Source organism: Archocentrus centrarchus, chromosome 4, assembly GCF_007364275.1.
Source record: "Archocentrus centrarchus isolate MPI-CPG fArcCen1 chromosome 4, fArcCen1, whole genome shotgun sequence".
Lineage (NCBI taxonomy): Eukaryota > Metazoa > Chordata > Actinopteri > Cichliformes > Cichlidae > Archocentrus > Archocentrus centrarchus.
Window position 1 is genome coordinate 26606815 of NC_044349.1, and position 22629 is coordinate 26629443.

At 42.4% G+C, this 22629-nt stretch overlaps 1 protein-coding gene across 1 annotated transcript; it reads left to right on the top strand.

Moving 5' to 3' along the window:
* Nucleotides 1-449: 449 nt before the first annotated feature.
* Nucleotides 450-21322, top strand: LOC115778892 (uncharacterized). The gene is made up of 18 exons (XM_030727262.1): nt 450-644; nt 11611-11776; nt 11867-12019; nt 12131-12291; nt 14005-14181; nt 14271-14409; nt 15251-15438; nt 15524-15665; nt 15763-15933; nt 18463-18728; nt 19038-19203; nt 19310-19462; nt 19536-19696; nt 19895-20068; nt 20149-20290; nt 20402-20589; nt 20863-21004; nt 21084-21322. Exons 1-18 carry the CDS (start codon nt 459-461, stop codon nt 21257-21259), a joined length of 3051 nt encoding a protein of 1016 aa, XP_030583122.1. The 5' UTR covers nt 450-458; the 3' UTR covers nt 21260-21322.
* Nucleotides 21323-22629: the final 1307 nt, after the last annotated feature.

A 22629-nucleotide genomic window follows, 5' to 3' on the forward strand; every position in this document is an offset into this window, starting at 1 on the left:
CTTTAAATTAAAAATTTCTTACTTTTACAGCACAGGCACCTTATGACATATGATTTCTCCAAGGTCATTCATGTAACTGATGCTTTCAAATACCACAATTATCCAGCTAGATTCTACTCATATATATAAAACTGCAGAATTAATCTGCTAGATTATTTTCAACACCACTGTGCTTTCTGTACATTGTGAGCAGGTGCAAGGACAATGAGCCTGAATAGATTTCATCATGCACACCCAAAGGAACTGCCTTCGGGTGTGCCTTAGAGGACAGGTTGTTGTGCAACGGTAATACAACAACCTTTGTACAGACAAGTACTGAATATCAGATTTTTCATAACTGGTCTGTCCTGAATTTCTGGATAACAACATGATTTAACCAAGACTTATCAAACCATTGGTTTCCGGGAGGAAAACAGACAGAATACAGACATTCAGCTGCCACTGTTTTCTCTTTAATAATGTGGTTTTCTTGCTTTTTGGTGAGCACTGTGGGGATTTTGCTCTGTATTTTTTTGCTTTTTCTGATAACATACTACCTCAAAAACAAGAATGCAAGGATTTTTCCACCTGGACCATTTGCTTTACCCATTCTTGGGAATCTCCAGATTGTGGACAAGAAACACCCAGATATTTATTTTACAGAGGTACTGATTTATACTAAGTATAATAAGTACTGAGTGTCATTTGTTGTACTGTTTTTTTGTTTGGATATATTATGTGCTTATGTGTCTGCACTGCTTCATCATCAGGACTGAAGCTGAGATGTTCATGTTACACTTAAAAACAAGTTATTTCTACTGAAACACTGGAAGAAGGGAATAATCCAAAAACAATTTTGAGCCCATACACAGATCGTCAGGGTTATGAAAACTGTCTATAACAGGAATTACACTCTTTCAGTTCTAAGGTTTGACATAATCAGGACATAATCAAAATAATCAGGTCCTCAGCAGGTCTTAATTAGGTAATTACAACTTCAGATGAACTTAAACAGGTAATTTTCTTTATATGCACAAGCCATGTGTGAAAGATTAAGTCCACCCCAATATTGAATAGTTTATAGAACCACCTTTAACAGCAATAACTTGAAGTATTCACTTTGTGTATCACTATCAGTTTCTCACTTCATTATGGAGGAATTGGTGTGAGATGTTTTTTCTAATATGCTACACTATATTGCCAAAAGAACAACTTTTTACTTTTACTCCCTACATTTTTACACAAACGTCTGTACTTTCTACTCATTACATTTTCAAAACAGCCTCGTTACTTTAGGGTTAATATCTGAGGGAAGTTTTTATTTCCGGTCACCACGTGCCTTCAAACATCAAACCGTACTCAGCCTAAATGGACGAGGGACAGTCATACTGGCGTATCCATCTCTGGGGCTTATCTCATAAAAAGACATGAAAGAGGCAAAAACATAACTTATAGCACTGTACTCAGGGGTTAAACTGGGCTGAGTACAGATGTCTGTAAGTTGCCAGCATCTAGCTAGCGCTGCAGAAGATGAGCAAAAATAAAGGGAGAAGCGGTTGTTGCAGGTAATTTAAAATGCAGCGTTTCTAAATGCTCAAATATCAGCAAACACACAAAGTCCCTGAAGTTTGTAACACAGTTTAGTGCCAGCTGAAAAGGTGTAGCTGCTGTGTTTCCAGGGAGAGAAAAGAGTGAGGGAGAAGTTCACTCAGAGAAGGAAAAAGATGGAAGAAAGAGGGGAGGAGAGGCAGAAAGAGGTGTAGTACGAGTACTGGTACAAGTGTAGTACTCGAGACCGGATTTGGTCTCAAGACCACTTTGTGATGGTCTCGGTCTTGTCATGGACTCGACCGCATTTGTACTCGGTCTCAGTCTCAGACATTGAGGTCTCTGCATTTTATTTCAAGACCAGTCAAGACCACAGCTGTGGAAATATCACTAAACTGCCAGAATATTGTCCAGTTTATTTGTTAATATCCTTACTTTTATTAGATGCAAAACATACTGATTCAAGTCCAAAAAAGATTGCGGTTCTCTGCCTTCTCCCAGGAGCGCACCCAGCTGACACCACGCACGACCTACAGTTAGGTCCCTGCTATTATTGCCACTTGCGCTTGTATCATTTCACTGCAATTTGCAATCTACCACAGGCCACGGGCAGTTTCATGCACAATGTGCACGTTTGATCTTGCCTAGGTCGTGCGTGTGCTCGATTTCCCGGGCTACAGAAAAGAAATGAACCCAAGGAGAAGTAAGAGGAAAAATGATGATCAAATGAAAATTTCAGGTTTCCAATTCAACCAAAAAAAAAAAAAAAATCCCAGCATGAAAGGTAAATAACCTTTATGTATTTTGATACACAAATTGAAAATTGAATGCAAATTTTAGGGCTGCAACAATTCCGCGAGAAACTCAGTTGATTAAAAATCCTCAACGCAAATTTGTTGCTTCGACGTTTCAATGTTTAGTTTTAACTCTGCAGCTCAGGTGTCTCCGTGTAAGCACTGCAACGGATTTCCATCATTTGGAAAAGTTTTTCCACACCTCCACTGCTCTGTGCTGTGTGTGTGTGTGTGTGTGTGTGTGTGCGTTGTGCAGAGAATGTCAGCTATTTTTTTTTCTTACTTTCTTTCAGTCACCAGAATGGATCACTATAACCACAGTTTGCTAGCGATTGTTCCATCCACCGCTGTTTGTTTCACACAGAGAAAAATCTGCAGTTAGGAAGTTAAAATTTGCAGATGAATTGGTAATAAAAACAATTATTTCTTATCCGATTACTTGAGTAACTGATGGAGTAATTGATAGAATGCTTGATTACTAAAGTAATCGATAGTTGCAGCCCTACTTGTCATCAGAAAGCCATAGTCAAACATTAGTTTTCAGCACCAGTGGAGCTATGAAAGGCCTTCAAGGAAAAAAAAAAAAAAAAGTACAGTTCCCAGCGAGATGATGTCACTTCTTGTTGTTAAAAAATGTGATAGTTTACGTTCACAACATGGGGGCCAATATTCGAAATGCTTTTAGCAGCTGCTCGTTAAAACATCTGGATTATGTTTTTGTTGTGAATGCTTTTTACGTGATTTCTGTAAATCCATTAGTGGAAGGAAACGGCACTCAGGGACACATTCAATCCATATTTAAGTGTAACTTCTGGATTATATGCAAAAATTATCATTCTATTGATCTAATAAGGCCTGAATTAGAGTTCCTATGCACATAACTGAAAATCATAACCAAAAATCTGAACCTAACCTGACGTGCACCTCAAGAAATGTACATACACCTCCACAAAGACTGTGATTACTGCCTAGGCTTCAGAGGTGCTTTCCAGTTACATACGTAGGCCCCGTCACTCAATTAACAAGCGGGAGCGCATTTAGCATTAGTTTACAATTAGCATTAACGCCTGGCTGAAAAAACATTTCTGACTAGAACCCTGCAGTTGACAGTGCTAAGACCCTCCTCCTGGCTCTGATTGCGTTTTTGACTGGGAGTGATGCATTTCTGCAGATGGCAATAGTAGCTCAGGGAGGAGGTGGAGGAGCTCGATTTTTTTCCCAGATTATCTGTCTCATACTATACTGTTGCAACATGGTAACAGTTTTGACGAATATGTAAAAAAAAAATGTTACATACTGCAGCTTTAATCTGTATATGAGAAACTTGTGGCTTTAGTTCTTAATGTTGATGATTATTTGCCATTTTTTCAGTTTTACACATTTAGCTTTGTGGTTTTGAAATAGAACCCATTTTTATAAATATTGTTGTTGGTTTAAAAAGAACACAACTTTATGTATTGTTTATGAAAGGCAGAGAAAAGTAAAGACTATTGTGATGAACTATGGATAATTGTTTTACATTTAGTGATAAATGATGGAAGTCACCCAGAAGTATTAAATAAAGATGGATATATTTATTTAATATTTAGGTGTTTTTATGGGAATGTGGCTCTTTCAGATCAATTTGAGAAGTGATTTTGATCATGTTTCACATTTTATTGTGTCATGTAGCATGGGGCACTGGACTTGGTCTCGATACACTCTTTTCTTGGTCTCAGGTTAGGTGGCCTTTACTACAACACTGGTAAGGACTGACTAGACTAACTTTGTGTTCTTTTTCTAATTTCGCTCAGTGTTTCACTATGGGAATCACCTTGGTGTGACCAACCACGGAAGCTCGAATGACACCACGTCTGAAAGCGACAGACCTGTCAAGCCGTGCTCAGCCCCCGCCACACACACACACACACACACACAGTTTACCAGTGTTAGTATGGGGGGGGGGGGGTTGTCATTTCAACACTTTTCGTACCCACAAACTTGGATTCGTGTCCACACAGAAGGGACGAGTTCGTAGTCGAAGAAATTAGAGTTGTATTCACAAGACTTTGCACTCACAGCTTTTAGATTCATACTCACAGAAAAACAATCCTAATCCGCACAGTTTCTCAATTACGAATACGAATGTTAGAATTGTGCACACACTTTTTTGACAGTTAACTTACGCCATAGCTTATCACCTTCACCCTAAGCGCAGGTCAGTTTCAGCTTCTTCTAATATTTCTCTGCCCAGTAAGATGGATCGTCTCACCGCATCCATATATCAAATGATGTACAAATATGCAGCACAGTCAGTGTGATCCCTTAATGCGGTTACACTGCTGTCAGCTTATCAGGCAGAGATTTTAGAGGACATGGGCCGTCAACTGGAGTCGGGGTCTCTGACCCCGGCCCTCTGGGATGAGGTCTGTGTGGTCAACAATCTCATCCTATGCTCCTCCAGGGGAGCAGTCCAAGGTTGTGGGTGTGTAATGGGCCTTGCAGTCTCAGGTGAGCAAGCTTTATGGCTAAACCTGTCAGGCTTGGGAGATACTCAGAAGGCTGAAGTCATGGACACAGCCTATGACCCAACCAAGGGCCTCTTTGGCCCAGCCTTGGAGAAAATGAAAGAGACATGCACTTGCAGAAAGCAGGAGGGAGAAGCTTTTAATCTCTGCTTACCCAGAAAATTGAACCCACAATCCCACCAGATACCCAGGGTAGGCTTCACAGCGGCAGCTGCAGCCGTGAGGGGTAGGCAGAATGGGGCTAAAATTCAGAGGTAAGCAGCAGGACCGCAGTCTTCCCAGCAGCTCAAGGCAGGAAACCCAAGGCTGTGAGGCAAGCACTCCTTTGCAGCAGGAAAACACACATTGCCCGCTCTTTTTCTCCCTGTCAGACCCAGACACCCCACTGGGCACGGACGCTCTGGCCCATACATGGCCAGACACACTGCTGTATGCCTTTCGGCCTCTCAGCCTTATCTCCCCAACCTTAATAAGAGTGAGGGATCAGGGGCTGTGGCAAATTTTAATAGCTCCACGGTGGCCGTCAAAGCGCTAGATAACAGAAATAATTCAGTTTCTGGCGGACAAACCATGGCTGCTCCCCATCCGCTGGGACCTCCTGTCTCAGGCGTGAGGGGAAATATTTCATCCTCACCCAGACCGGGTGGCTCTCTGGGCCTGGCCTGTGAAAGGTCGAATTTGAATGCTGCAGGCCTGCCTCTGAAGGTTATTTACACCATTCAGAATCCAAGAGCTTCCTCTACACGCTCTCTTTACAGTGGTAAATGATGTGTTTTTGAGGAATGGTGCTATGAAACGTAGGTTATCCCTTTTCAGTGCTCTGTGGTGGAGGCGCTGTTTTCTTCAGGATTTGATAGACAGAGGAAAAGCCCTTTCCACAATAAAGGTCTATTTGGCAGCTATTTTGGCCTGCCATGTGGGATTGGGTGATAAACCTGTTGGTCAGCACCCTCTTGTATGTTGCTTCATGAAGGGGGCACGCCATAAGCTCCCAGTCTCAAGGCCACTGGTCCCATTATGGCATATGGCATCATCTTGGATGCACTCTCCCACCACCCCTTCGAGCCGATCGAGGCGGTGGGGCTGAAGTTTCTCTCACTTAAAACTGCTCTATTGTTGGCTCTAACTACAGCCAAGCAAGTTAGTGAGTTACAGGCTTTGTCCATTCACCCCTATTGTTTGCAGTTGGCCCCTGGTCTTACTAAAGCATGCTTGAGGCCGAACCCGGCCTTTGTCCCTAAGGCGCTCGCCTTGCAGCCGGAAGGTTGCTGGTTCAAGCCCCTGTCCCTGCGCTGCGTTGTGTCCTTGGGCAAGACACTTAAACCACATTGCCTAACGGTAGCGCCTGTCTCTGGCTGCATGACCGCAGATGCTCGTCTCTAGAAGAGTGATCTCGAATGATCATTTCATTGTGTGCACAGTGACAATGAGTTGAATCTAACATCTAATTTCACCCCCCTCCTTTGTCCTCTGTAGAGGAGCGCAGGCTTAACACCTTGTGCGGGCCTTGGGAACATATGTGGACAGAACAGCTGGATTCAGAAAGTCAGATCAGCTGTTTGTTTCCTGCCCCCCCCCCCCCCCCCCCCCCCCCCCCCCCCCCCCCACACACACACACACACACACACACACAAGGACAGGCACCAGAGGCTATAACTCTGGCCTATAGCTGAAAGGGCACTCATTCCCCTTCTGGGCTCCGAGCTCATTCTACTAGGGGTATGGCCACATCCTGGGCTTTGTTCAGAGGTGAGTCAGTCCAAGATAGTTGGTCACGCCAAGGTGATTCCCACAGTGAAAAACCTCATTCTGTTATCAAAGAACCAGGGATCATGTTAAGTAACCCAATGTTATTCAGAGTTTGTGTGGCACGACCAAGGTTGGATGGATGGATGTACAGTCAGCAGTGAAAGTAAGCCGGTACGGTCCGGTACTGCGTACCACTAAAAGATTCTCCGGCGGTACTGCATACCGACAAGAGTTGGTGCAGCTGTCTGCTGTAAAGCCGTCATTCAGAACCGGTCACGTCCGTACTTTGAGTCACAATTTGTCCCATTGTGTTTTGGAGCAGTAAAGACCCATGGTTCTTAGCCTAGAAGAGAAGGGTGTGCAGTTTTTGTGTGTGTGCTTCTCTGTATCACCATGTTGAACTAAATCAGCATGGTGAGCACATATTTCGCACTTGCAAAATCTGGGGAATGCCTTTGGTACGTCTCCCATTAGGACCTCAGCTACTTTCAGAGGTGTATGCGGACACACTTTTTTTTTTTTTTTGGGGGGGGGGGGGACAGAAAGAGGGGAGGTGAAGGAGCACAGGGGTACCTAATCAGCGCCGTTCCTCTGTTACTAATCATATCACATGCACAGCTGTTAAATACAGAAAATGCGACTAGAGAAATAATTTGGTCGCATCGTTTTGGCGCCCCCCTCTTGTGCGGGTCCCCTATGCATTGCATATAGTGCATACCCACTTTTAGCACCACTGTCTCCCATCTGAGCTCGGATCTATTCTGTAAGTGCACTCTCTTTCTCCCACTCTTTATATTTTTTTCTATATTTTCCCCACTTACTGGAGCTCATTCTTGCGCTGCCTCCTCACTCTGGGCTGTTATAAGTGTCTGTTTGGGTGTGCGCCCGGTCAACTTGGGCAGGAGCGATAAACAGGAAACGGGGGCTTGGAAGGGACAAACTACCTGCCACTCGTCTTTTGCTTTATTATAGGGCGCCCAGAGATATTCAAGGACTTTCACTCGGAAAGAAAGTCAAGCCCAACTAAGCAACTCCACGTTCAAAAACAAGCCCAAAAAACCGCAACCCGCGACTCACGAGATTTGCAAGCGACTCTAGAAAAGAAGTCCAGTTGCCTTTTTTCAAGCTCCAGAGACTACTATGACCTGGATGACTGAGAATCTACACAGACATATTGCCTTGCACTTTGGGAGGAACACCCTTCAATTGGTGCAGGAGTATGAAAGGGACTCAAGAAAGCTAGCAGACTACAGGAACCACCTTCGTTTCAACTTGAGATGCAGACAGTCCAGACTGGTTCCCAAGAGTTTGCACCTTGGGTCCACAGTAAAAGGACATAGAGCTGATCAAATTCTATGGAGAGCACAGAACCACCTTTTGAGTGAAAGGATAAGACAGGTCCATTTCACCATAGATGCACTCCAGAACAAAATCCACCAGACTCAGCAGAAACTCTCATCCCTCTTACCTCACACCATCGTAGAAGAAGTTTTTACATTTGTGGACAAAGCCCAGCTCGCACAACACATCAAAGGCAAGGAAAGACAACTACGTAAATTTCAAACTCTGCAAACCAAGGCATACCATTCATCTGTTAACAAACAGGACGACACCATAAGCAATGGAAACCAAGAGAAGTGGGTGAAGAACCTATCAGACAGGGTCCTCACCAAACCAGAAGAAAATGTGCTAGCCAAAGGACTCAACTTTGCCATAGCCCCACAACACCTTCCCATAGTAGACCTCATCACAGCAACAGAAACCGCTATAAGAAATAACAAACTATCCCAACCTGAAGCAGAACAGATCAGGATGAAAGTTTCAGCCACCCTCTCCAGTGCAAGACTTCCTCCATCCAACCTCACCATTCAGGAGAAGAAGGCCAACACAGCCCTAAGTAAGGATCAAAACATCACCATACTGCCAGCTGACAAGGGGAGGTGCACGGTTGTTCTGAATTCATCAGATTACCACAACAAAATTACTACACTCCTCAGTGACAACAATACTTATGAAGTCTTGAGACGTGATCCCACAAGCAACTACAAGAAAAAAGTCATTTGCTGCCTGCAACAACTTGAAAAGGAAAAAGCCATTAACCGCCCCACTTACTACCGCCTGTACCCTGGAGAAACTACTCCATGCATTTATGGACTCCCGAAGATCCACAAAGGAGTCCCACTTTGACCCATTATCAGCAGTATAAACTCGGTCACCTACAACATTTCCAAACACCTCGCCACCATCTTATCACCGCTTGTTGGCAGCACACCCCACCACATTGAAAACTCCACAGATTTTACAAACAAGGTCCAGAATCTTGTACTGAATCCAGATGAAACCATGGTGTCCTTTGATGTGGTTTCACTTTTCACTTGCATACCCACAACTGAGGCAGTGGAGACCGCCAGAAGACGACTACAGGAAGACGACTACAGGAAGACGACTCCTTACTGAACAGAACCAGCTTCACCCCAGATCAGATTTGTGCACTTTTAGACCTCTGCCTTACCACAACATATTTTAAATACAATGATGGATTCTACAGACAGAAACATGGATGTGCCATGGGCTCCCCAGTGTCTCCCATTGTAGCCAACCTTTACATGGAGGAAGTGGAAAGTAAAGCTCTTGGTTCTTTCAAAGGGATGGCACCTAGCCACTGGTACAGATATGTAGATGACACCTGGGTCAAAATCAAAACCCAAGAAGTAGAAGCCTTCACTCGTCACATCAACTCAGTGGATAAATACATACGTTTTACCAGGGAGGACACCAGATATAACAAGTTACCATTCCTGGACTGTGCGGTGCTTATCGAGGAAGATGGAAGCCTCAACATTGAAGTTTACCGGAAGCCCACACACACAGACCAGTATCTCCTCTTTGACTCCCACCACCCTCTGGAACACAAACTTGGGGTGATCAGGACCCTACAACACCGGGCGGAAAGTGTTCCCTCTAAGGCAGAAGAGAAACAAAAGGAACACACATACCTCAAAACATGCAGTTACCCCAACTGGGCTTTCATGAAATCAGTTAAGATGCACAGGAATGAAGGCCAAACACAAACTACAAAGAATGGGAAGGACAAGAGGAAGAACATCGTCATCCCTTATGTGTCAGGCTTGTCAGAGAAACTCAGAAGAATTTTCTCCAAGCATGACATCTCAGTATACTTCAAACCAAGTCACACCCTAAGGCAAAAACTGGTTCATCCCAAGGACAAACCCCCCAAACACAAGATCAGCGATGTAGTGTATGCTGTCCAGTGCAGTGAAGAGTGCTCGTACCTCTACATTGGTGAAACTAAACAGCCTCTTCACAAACGAATGGCACAACATAGAAGAGCCACCTCGACAGGACAAGACTCACCTGTACATCTGCATCTGAAGGAGAAAGGGCACTCTTTTGAGGATGCCAATGTTCACATTTTGGACAGGGAAGACATGGTTTGAAAGAGTGAAAGAAGCCATCTATGTCCACTGTGAACAACCATCATCGAACAGAGGAGGTGGATTACGTCACCAACTTTCCCCCGCTTACAGTGCTGTCCTGAGCTCCCTTCCCAGACGTCTCAACCCCCATTCACACCTTTGTTCCAGTGACCTCAATAGGCCACATGAAACAATAGAGCAAAGTCCTAAATTGGTTTCAACTGAAACCACTGATTGAAATGACCCACGCCCCCCTTCCCACCTGGGCACATGTGTTTACGCACATGAACAATAGAGGGTCATAACCACCTCCAGGGGACTACGCCCACAGGGGTTTAAATACCTGGGTCTCTCCACCATTTGGTTAAGAAGCCTTTCGGATGAGAGGTGAAACGTCTTCAAGAAACAAAAAGAAGTCCAGTCGCCTTTTTTCAAGCTCCAGAGACCAGACACATTTTTAGGCGTTTTACACTGACTCTCCACTTCTTGGCACAGTAGAGCAAATGAAGCACCGTGAAGCTTTGACCCATGGGTTCACTGATTGAATGGAAAGCTTCAGTGCTTCATGAAGTGTCATCTCACCATTACTACAGGACACAGACAGGCACACCACTGAGAAGGGACAACACAACAAAGAACAGAGGGAAACTGAGGCGATATATACACAAGGGTTAATGATAGTAATATGCGGATCGATACTGAAATATCATACTTCCGATACCAGACCTTTATGCTTTGAAATCGATTCTCAGACCCAAGTATCGATACTTTCAGTACTTCAGTCATTTGAGATAATGTATCTTATCAAGAACACGTTAGAAAGTAACTAAATTATTGAGATCTTGCCTAAATGAGATGGGATGATGGGAACTACTTTTTCTTCCGCCTGGTAAATGTGTAATGCGTAGCAGCGTGCTGCTACTGCTCGCTCACTCAAACATAGACACAATGGCAAATGGTCACGTATGGATATTTCACCTCCATAAGTAGCCAAGCCGCAAACTATTTGTGGGAAAACAGTGAGAAGTTGTGGTACAGTAACACAACAAACCTCGTTAAACACCCCAGAATACACCACAATACTGAATACGAGGCATACATGATGACGCGAACCAAGGAGGAGAGCCAAACGTCAGGTGCTGCTGTTAGGGCAGGACAGATGGAGTCCTTTGGTGCTGCAGGCAGGTACTATCCAGGTACAGAGAAAGGAAATGTAGAGTTTTAAGAGGCGATAAGCACGGTCGCTGTTTGAGTTGGACAGATTAATTAAGATAGTATAAGTAATTAAATAAACACATGCTTCAACACATAGCTGCATGATTTCAGCTTGGAGTAATATTTGTAACACACATACGTGAGATAAAAAAAAAAAAAAAAAAAAAAAAAAGCCTAGATTTCAAATAAGCTTTCCTGAAGTGTAAGATAACGGAAAGTGGTTTAGTAGGTGTTGAATAATACAGAGCAATTGTGATTAAAAACTGCTATGGTGAAATATGAAAAAATATAAAATATAAAAAAATAACATTTTACCAATAAAATATAGTTCATTTATTATCAATCTACTTTGTGTTATTGTGCTCATTGTGTTGTCTGCAGCTGGCTGAAGTCTACGGGAATGTGTTCAGTTTCTGCTTCGGCTCGGATAAAACCGTAATTGTCTCTGGATACAAGATGGTGAAGGAAGCTCTGGTGACACAAGCTGACATTTTTGCAGATCGACCATACAGTGCCTTGGCCAACAGGTTTTATTCTACATCCTCGGGTATAGAAGTTACTTTCTATTCCTTCTCATTCAGTGCTGAAAATGTTTGTTATAAATTATTAACTTCTGAATCTGCATGTTTGTATTTAGATGGCCTGTTTGCAAGTAATGGTGAAAAATGGAAAGCACAACGACGCTTTGCTTTGTCTACCTTACGAAACTTTGGCCTGGGCAAAAACCGCATGGAACAGTGTATCTGTGAGGAGATCCGATACCTGCAGGAGGAGATAGAGCAGGAGAAAGGTCCTTTACATTAAGTGGAGCATAAGTACAGTACATACCCCTGCACAAGTAGTGGCAACAGCCAAGAGTGACCTTTAACCTTTTTAACAGTTGTCTCTTCTTCTTCTTCAGGTAAACTTTTTAGCCCAGCAGGGCTCTTCAACAATGCTGTGTCTAATATCATATGCCAGCTTGTGATGGGGAAAAGGTTCGACTACAGTGATCACAACTTCCAGCTGATGCTGAAGTATTTGTCTGAGATTCTTCAGCTGGAGGGTTCCATATGGGGTACGGTAAGTCTAAATAATTGACTTCTTTCAGAACATGACACAGAAAAAACACTGTGGTATGAGTGTGGGATCTGTCTTCTCTAACTACACTGCTCAAAAAAATAAAGGGAACACTTAAACAACACAATATAACTCCAAGTAAATCAAACTTCTGTGAAATCAAACTATCCACTTAGGAAGCAACACTGATTGACAATCAATTTCACATGCTGTTGTGCAAATGGAATAGACAACAGGTGAAAATTATTGGCAATTAGCAAGACACACTCAATAAAGGAGTGGTTCTGCAGGTGGGGACCACAGACCACTTCTCAGTACCTATGGTTTCTGGCTGATGTTTTGGTCACTTTTGAATGTTGGTGGTGCTTTCACACTCGTGGTAGCATGAGACGGACTCTACAACCCTCAGGTGGCTCAGGTAGTGCAGCTCATCCAGGATGGCACATCAATACGAGCTGTGGCAAGAAGGTTTGCTGTGTCTGTCAGCGTAGTGTCCAGAGGCTGGAGGTGCTACCAGGAGACAGGCCAGTACACCAGGAGACATGGAGGAGGCCGTAGGAGGGCAACAACCCAGCAGCAGGACCGCTACCTCTGCCTTTGTGCAAGGAGGAACAGGAGGAGCACTGCCAGAGCCCTGCAAAATGACCTCCAGCAGGTCACAAATGTCCATTTGTCTGCACAAACGGTTAGAAACCAACTCCATGAGGATGGTATGAGGGCCCAACGTCCACAGATGGGGGTTGTGCTCACAGCCCAACACCGTGCAGGACACTTGGCATTTGCCAGAGAACACCAGGATTGGCAAATTTGCCACTGGCGCCCTGTGCTCTTCACAGATGAAAGCAGGTTCACACTGAGCACATGTGACAGACATGACAGAGTCTGGAGACACCGTGGAGAGCAATCTGCTGCCTGCAACATCCTTCAGCATGACCGGTTTGGCAGAGGGTCAGTAATGCTGTGGGGTGGCATTTCTTTGGAGGGCCGCACAGCCCTCCATGTGCTCGCCAGAGGTAGCATGATTGCCATTAGGTACTGGGATGAGATCCTCAGATCCCTTGAGAGACCATATGGTGGTGCGGTTGGCCCTGGGTTCCTCCTAATGCAGGACAATGCTAGACCTCATGTGGCTGGAGTGTCAGCAGTTCCTGCAAGATGAAGGCATTGAAGCTATGGACTGGCCCGCCCGTTCCCCAGACCTGAATCCGATTGAGCACATCTGGGACATCATGTCTCACAACATCCACCAACGTCATGTTGCACCACAGACTGTCCAGGAGTTGGCGGATGCTTTAGTCCAGGTCTGGGAGGAGATCCCTCAGGAGACCATCCACCACCTCATCAGGAGCATGCCCAGGCGTTGTAGGGAGGTCATACAGGCATGTGGAGGCCACACACAAAACTGAGCCTCATTTTGACTTGTTTTAAGGACGTTACATCAAAGTTGGATCAGCCTGTAGTGTGTTGTTCCACTTTAATTTTGTGTGTGACTCCAAATCCAGGCCTCCATTGGTTAATAAATTTGATTTCCATTGATGATTTTTGTATGATTTTGTTGTCAGCACATTCAACTTTGTACAGAACAAAGTAATATTTCATTCATTCAAATCTAGGATGTGTTATTTGAGTGTTCCCTTTATTTTTTTGAGCAGTGTACTAGGCTGTCAGCATGATACTTTGAATAAAATGTCTCTTATCATTTGTTTTCCCAACAAGCTCTATGAATCATTTCCCAGAGTGATGAAGCATTTGCCAGGTCCTCATAACAAAATGTTCAGCCATTTTGACCAAGTCAAAGACTTCATCACGCAGGAGATAAACAGGCACAAGAAGGACCTGGACTGCAACAATCCCCGAGACTATATTGATGCTTTTCTTATTAAAGTGGACAATGTATGTGGACACTACATTGCACATATTGCATTCTATAAGTTAACGTTTTCTGTCATTGACAAATTTGTCTTTTCCACATGTTTATACAGCTCAAAGAATCTGACCTGGGCTTCACTGAGACCAACCTGGTTATGTGCTCTGCAGATCTTTTCTTGGCTGGAACGGAAACAACCGCCACCACTTTAATGTGGGCTCTGACTTTCCTTATCAGACATCCTGATATCCAGGGTGGGTGATGTGCTGGGCCTTACAAGGAGCTTTAAAATAGCCAGGACATATTTACTTTTAACCAAATGCTACAGTAACATCAACAAAAACAAAGCACTTTCATTCGGCAAGTCAAGCACTCTCACTCACAGTATTAACTATAATGAATACCTTTATTAGTCCCACAATGGGGAAATTAAAATGTTGGGTTAGCATGCATTCTACGTGGCGTGAGTGATGTCACACTGGATCAGCTAATGGTTGAATGTAAACAGTAACAACAATAGATTGGAATTCCCTCAGCAAGAAGTATGGATGCAATCCAACAGCTATCGGTTCAATATTCGGTCCAAAAGGTTCGGCAACCAGGTATTGTCACACTGTGAACCGAGAAGTATGAGTTCAGCCAAGTTTTTAGGTTTCTTTCTTAATCTTAATCATCCTTTTTTTTTTATTGCCCAAGGACCTCACATTCCCAATGATGACAGCTGGAACAGACAGCAAGGCCAGGAGCTTATCAGCACCCCCTCGTGTATCCTCAGAGTTGTTGCTTGGTTCCAGCTCTGCAGCCCTGTTTTTCCTCCTAGGCTTGTGTTCCATTCAGTAACAGTGGTATACTTAGCGCCAAGAGTTGGTCCTGTGTGTAAACAATGTTACATTGTGAGCAAGGAAAACAAAGTAACAAAGGTGTCAGCAGTTAAGAATAACAGCAACAGAGAACACACACACACGCACGCACACACACAGAGAAAAGCTGTTGCAGCTGGGTGCCACTCAACATGGTACCATGGTAACAGAGAGACATGCAATTCAAGGTGTAGAAATCTGACTGAAGCTGAAGTCCTTTAATTCCCTTTCACAGAGAAAGTCCAGGCAGAGATAGACAGCGTGATTGGACAGACCCGCCAACCTTCCATGGCTGACAGACCAAATCTGCCGTACACTGATGCTGTCATCCACGAGATTCAGAGAATGGGAAATATTGTTCCTCTCAATGGATTCAGGATTGCTGCCAAGGATACAACCCTGGATGGTTACCACATACCCAAGGTGCATGTGATACAAAGCTATTTTGCTGCATAAAGTGTTGTTGAAGTCTACCTTGTTGTGATCCTGTGGATTTTTATTTTTTAAGGGCACAACCTTGATCCCCATACTCACATCTGTGCTGTTTGACAAGACTGAATGGGAAACTCCAGATACCTTCAACCCAGGACACTTCCTAGATGCTGATGGGAAGTTTGTAAAGAGAGAAGCATTCCTACCTTTCTCTGCAGGTACAGCCCACATCATAGCTTGTGTTTTAGCATAACTTAACAAAGAAAAAAAAAAATCATCCACAGCTACACGTGTATGCGTTTGTGAACTCCTCAGGGAAGCGTGTGTGTCTTGGTGAAAGCCTCGCCAAGATGGAGCTGTTCCTGTTTTTTGTTGGCCTCCTGCAGAAGTTCACTTTCTCTGTTCCTGATGGAGTCGAGCTGAGTACAGAGGGAATCACTGGAATTACACGTGTACCTGAACCCTTCGAGGTTTATGCCAAGGCTCGCTGAGTTATGCAACATCTCACTGAGTCATTTTCCATTTAATCATTGTGTAACAGACAAGACTGGGAAAAAATCTATTTATGATCATTTTTTTTTTTTTTATAACATATTTTTTATTGTGCTTTTTTACAAACATTACAACACATCACAACAAAACGAACAAAAATTAACCTAACGACCTAACAACCAAAACTCACAACAACCCCAGGAGGGAAAAAAAAAACAAAAAAAAAACCTCGCTTTTATTAACCATCACATTCCCAGCCATCAGTTACGATATCAGTATCTCCGAGGAAACATAAAACAAGTTCCAAATTTCCCAAAAAATGTCTAACTTATTTTTAAGTGTGTAACTTATCCTTTCCAGGGCCAGATGCAGACACATTCCTTTCAACCACTGAGCAACAGTGCAAATTTTCTCATTTTTCCACATTATGGCTATACATCGTTTGGCCTCAAGTAGACAAATGTTCAGTAATGCTCTCATATTTTTAGATGGGTTGAAATCCTCTCTTAATCCTCTCTTAATATTAGCTAATATTAAGGTGCATTCCCATACACAGTGGAACAACGATCCCTTCAAAAGCTTACATTTAAACAGGTATCAAGGATGTTTACATTAAAACGGTGCAGTCTAGCTGGTGTAATATACAAACGGTTTAGCCATTTATATTGCAGTAACTGTAAGTTCACATTTATAGTTTGAGAATGAACAAAACGACATGCTTTGGACCAGCCTTCCTTTGATATATCCTCCTGCAAATCTATCCGCCAGGAGTGCAGAGGGCTGTCTGACGATTCTAGCGAGTGACTTACAAAGAGATTATATAGCAGAGAGACCTGCCCCCTAGAGTACAACGAGTTCACTACTGTTTCCTCCAAAAGAGAAAGAGGAGGTAAGTCCAAGCTGTGATCCTGACTGCTCCAAATAATTGCAAGTATTTAAAAAAGTGTTTTGGAGGTATTGCAGATAAAGACTTAAGTTCTTTAAATGACATTAAAAGTGAGCTATCATTATAAAGATCGGCTATCTTAGCTATACTCAACATTGCCCAGAGTTTAAATCCTGCATCCGCTTTACCTGGTTGAAATTTATCATTCCCAAAAATGGGAGAAAAACGTGATAATCTGGGACCCTCCCCCAGGTATGCCTCAGTGACAAACCAAACTCTTAAAGTATTCTTAAGAAAAGGATTTTTCATTTGTGTGATTAATTTATTCTTATTTGCAGAATATATATACAAGTTAAGGGGCATATTGATCAAATATGATTCCATTGTGACCCACGAGGGAGGAGATTTATTATCAAAGACATCCCAGCCCTAATCTGTGAAACCCAGTAATACCACTCAAGGTTCGGCAGTTGTAACCCCCCCCCACCCAATCGTAAGGTAAATATAACAAATTTAACATCAGTCTAGGGTGTCTATTGATCCATATAAAGTTTGAAAAATGCTTTTTCACATATGAAAAAAAGGATTGTGGAGGAGGGAGAGGAATGGACTGAAATAAATATAAGAATTTAGGTAATAATGACATCTTCAAAACATTCACCCGACCAATCACAGAGATAGTAAGTTTTGTCCATCTATTCAGCAGATCAGCAGATCCTTTTCATGATAAATGATTTTTTTCTTTTTTCTGTACATTTGATTCAGTGTGTTATTATGTATTTTCACTCAAGGATATTCCTTCATTAATGGCATTAACTACAAAATTTAAAACAATCATACACAAGATTAGAAAAACAAAGCAGTTTTTCCATGTAATTTGAAGTAAATTCATTGTAATAAAGTGTATTCATAACTTTTTTTTGCTGGTCTGTGCTGAGGTGGTCCGTGCCATAAACCTGGTTTAATTCAGTGGTTACATAAGAATGTGTGTGACTGGGGGGAAGGAGGTTTGCAGTAGAAAGTGCTTTTGCTGCTCAGTTAAAGTAGAATAGTGTCATACAAGTACAGTACCAGTGCATTTTACTGCAAATATAGTATTTATTATTTGTGTTTTTATTCAGGTTCTTTCCTCTTATATCCATTTATCTGAGAGCAGTTAATGTATTTTACATAAAGACTTCAGATCAACAATGTCAACATTAAAAAAAAATGTTGGTGCCACCTTCTGGTATCATCCTGTATGAGACACAGATCCACCCAAGTAGACAGTATATATAGATAGAATATATAATAATCCTTTATGAACTTTTTTGATCTTAAAGTAAAATGTTTATAAACCTTAAAATATCACAATCCTTACATAATCTCTTGGCAAATCAAAATTTTGTTATCCCATCATTGTGTTGGGATGTCATTTATTTGGATATTCTGAACAAAAGATGACTTAATGTTTAATTCCATTGCAGCGTCTTGTCTTGGAAACATGTTTCTTGAAGCTGCACTTGTTTTTGCCATGGTCTCTGTGTTTGGCTTGTTTGGGATTTTTATTTTTTCAGCGTCATCTGTGATAATAGACCCAGTGTCATTATATATACCTAAGTTGTGAGTCAGCAGTGTTCCAGCCCATTTCTAACTAGTAAGGAATGATGGAGCAAGAGGTCCTGATCACTCAGTTGATTCTCCTCTCTGGCTCTCCTTCACGATGCGGCTATGTGATTTGTTTCTTTGGCTTAATCTAAAGGGACTGCTGCTTTTTATTTTTGCTGGTCTCCTTGTAGCATATTTTCTACATTTTCTTAAAAAGAAGGATCCACCAGGCTTTCCTCCAGGACCTCCTGCTCTCCCTGTTTTAGGAAATATCTTCAGTATTGATTCTGAACAGCCTCATATTTACCTAACCAAGGTAAGCTGACACCATCAAGGAATTTTCATATTATGCTGTACACATTTCTTAAAAGTCCACTTGAGCAGCCTCAGCGTGACTCAAAGAAATAGCTGTTTAGTTAACATACTCCTAACATACAATCACTCCTTCAGCATGATGAGGTCATTAAGAATAAAGTTAACAAACTGTTCATATTTCACACTTTGCTAAAATAATGTTAAGTCCCTACAGATACAGATCTTAACAGCAGATTGAGCTGAAATATGCGTCTTATCAGAATCACATGTCACACAATAGGCTGCTTATTCTCTACTGCTGCATCCACAGCTTGCTGATTTTTATGGGAATGTGTTCTGCATACGTCTGGGAAGGCACAAAACGGTGTTTGTGTCCGGGTGGAAGATGGTGAAGGAAGCTTTAGTAAAGCAAGCCGACAATTTTGTGGACCGTCCTTACAGCCCAATGGTGACCAGAATTTATTCAGGGAACTCAGGTGAATCACAAAACCTTACGATACACCCTGCAGCACATCACTGCAGAAGGAGTCAAACCACCTTCTGAGCCACACCCGAGTAATGTTTGCTTTCTTTCTCTTTCAGCAGGTCTTTTCTTCAGCAATGGAAAGGTGTGGAGGAGACAGCGACACTTTGCCATTGCTACATTACGCACCTTTGGTCTGGCTAAGGGGTCCGTGGAGCAGAGTATCTGTGATGAAAGTCAATATCTGAAGGACGCAATGGAAAAGGAGAAAGGTTATCAGAAAAGAGATCACAATAACCAAAACACACTCAGTGTACTGTGACTGAAGACATTTCCTTTCTCCAGGTGAGCCGTTTGACCCAGTGCCGCTCTTAAACAACGCCGTTGCCAACATCATCTGCCAGATAGTGTTTGGGAGACGATTTGACTACAGTGACCACAACTTCCAGAACATGCTGAGGAATCTGACTGAGATGGCATATCTGGAAGGCTCCATATGGGCTCTAGTAAGATGCAAATGTAGCCCAAATCCAACCATAAAACCAGAATTAAGATGAACTTTCTTGATACACATTCAAATGAGTGTGTTACTGAGATGACCGGTGCAGATCAAAAATGTAGAATGGTTAATGTGTTACTGGAAGTGTAGAGAATTATGTGAGGTAAACCACCATTGAATACGTTCTTATTTCCTCCCCTAATAGCTGTATGATGCATTCCCAGCACTGATGAAACACCTGCCCGGGCCTCACAATCGCATTTTCAGCAGCTCCAAATCTTTGGAGGCATCTATCAGGGAAGAGATCGAGAAACACAAGCTGGATCTGGACTCTGACAACCCACAAGATTACATTGACAGCTTCCTCATAGAGGAGAAAGTATGGTGTTTACATTTACAAAATAAAATAATTCTGTTTAGTAACTGACTGCATGCTTGACCTCCTGCTTTTCTTGATAGCACAACAGAAACAGTAAACTGGGCTTTGAGGAAGAAAACTTGGTTCTGTGCTGTCTGGATCTGTTCCTGGCTGGCAGTGAAACCACTTCAAAGACTTTGCAGTGGGGACTCATCTATCTTATCAAGAACCCTGACATCCAGGGTAGGTTCAAACTAGACTAATTTTTAATGGTGTCGGCACAGGTCAAGGATTCAAATGATTATATGACACAGATACCTATTAATTAACAATTAAATATAATTTGCCTCCTAGACAAAGTCCAGGCAGAGATAGACAGAGTGATCGGACAGACCCGTCAGCCTACAATGGCAGACAAGCCTAACCTGCCTTATACTGATGCCGTTATCCATGAGATCCAGAGGATGGGAAACATTGTTCCACTTAATGGACTCAGGATGGCCACCAAGGACACAACCCTGGGTGGTTACTTCATACCCAAGGTGCATCTGTTCTACTCTGATTAGAAATAGTCTGCTTTTATATTACATGCTAAATACGTAGGCTATACATCAACAAAATACTTTCTACGGTTATCCGTGTTATTACCCACTTAATGGCATGAGCATTGAGAAAGTGTTTTGCTGTCAACAAGGCTTTGCTTGAGGTGGCAGGCATGCTTCTTTGTCTCTTTTATGAAGATAATGTTAATTTTTATCTTATTTACTCTTATAAATATTGCCTAGTTATATTTGACTGCTGTCTTCTGTGTGCAGGGGACCTCTGTGATGCCTAACCTGACTTCTGTGCTGTTTGATAAGAATGAATGGGAGACTCCAGACACATTCAATCCTGAACATTTCCTAGATGCTGAAGGCAAGTTGGTGAGGAAGGAAGCATTTTTACCTTTCTCTGCAGGTAACCTTTTAACATTTAAAATTGTAATTGCGATATTGGTTAGACAGAGTGATAAATAGAGTCATGTTCATTTTCCCAGGAAGGCGCGTATGTCTTGGTGAGGGCCTGGCAAGGATGGAGCTCTTCCTGTTTTTTGTCAGTTTGTTTCAGAAGTTTCATTTTTCCACCCTGGATGGAGTTGAGCTGAGCACCGAAGGAATCACTGGAGCCACTCGCACACCGTACCCTTTTAAGGTCTACGCCAAGCCCCGCTGAGCCATCCCCAACAGACTATACCAATATCTGTCTCAGAATCTTAAGTGAAAATTACTTATCCAATTCAGGGTCGTGGGGGGGGGGGGGGGGGGGGGGGGGGGGGGTTGGAGCCTATCCCAGCTGGCATATGGCGAGAGGCAGGGTACATCATGGACAGGTCTCCAGACTGTCGCAAGGCTAACACAGAGAGACAGACAACCATTCACACTCACATTCATATCTATGGGCAATTTAGAATCACCAATGCACGGTCATAGGCTCATAACTTGTCCATTACATAGTAATGCAAACGGTGCGTTTCTCTAATGGAGCTCCCAACGGGGGCTGGTTTGTGGCATCAGCACTTCACTGTGGCACCCTCAGATGCCACAACTGATGCCATGGCACTGGTTGTGGCAGTGCTGAGCAGAGGTGTAATTCTATTAAGTAGTGGAGCACAGCCTAATGTGTGCACGTGAACAATAACATGTACACACCCAATTGAGTTGTGGCACCTTTGTAAGGCTATACGAGGTGGAAAGTTTGCAGATATTAGTCAACTATGCTGCTACCTACTTTACCTTTTTTTTTTGCCACAAGAAATAAATCCATGGAAATTTTCCAAGGGCACGAGTTCCTGAAGTAGAAATAAATGTTTCCACATATGAGTAAATGTTTCTTGTGAAAGTGATGAATAAACTGATGTATAGACTGAAATTGTTGCTTTTAAGTTACAGTTGCTTAGTTGTTACAAATAATTCTATTGACATAAAGGCTATGATCAATTTTAAATGCAAATTTGCTTTAAATGACACATTAAGCAGATGCCTGTTACGTGAATGGGATTTTTTAAATGTATTTTGCTGTTTACTTGGATGAATCATAAATAAATTTTGATGTCACCAAGATTTATTTAATCTAAACATGCACACAATCAGTTCACAGCCAAATAAACATGAATATATTATATATATATATATATATATATATATATATATATATATATATATATATATATATATATATATATATAATTTTTTTTTTTTCTGTTAAGAATCAAAGCTCTGAGGTGCTGTCCAATTAGTTTTGCAGCATTTGGTTGAATCTGAGTATAGCCCCATCTCTTCAGAATTGATCCTGCTACTTATACCAGTAGTGACATCAATAAACAGTAGTGATCCATATCCACTTGCAACCATATGTGTCCATGCCATAACATTGCCTCTACCGTGTTTGGCAAATTTACATCGTGAGCCATTTTTCTCACCATCATTCTGTTCCAAGATAATCTTTTTTGAATATTTTTACAGAGCTGTGCAGGCTCTTTTAGATGTTTTCTGGCAAAGTCTAATTCGGCCTTCCTGTTCCTGAGTGTACCTAATGATTTGCAC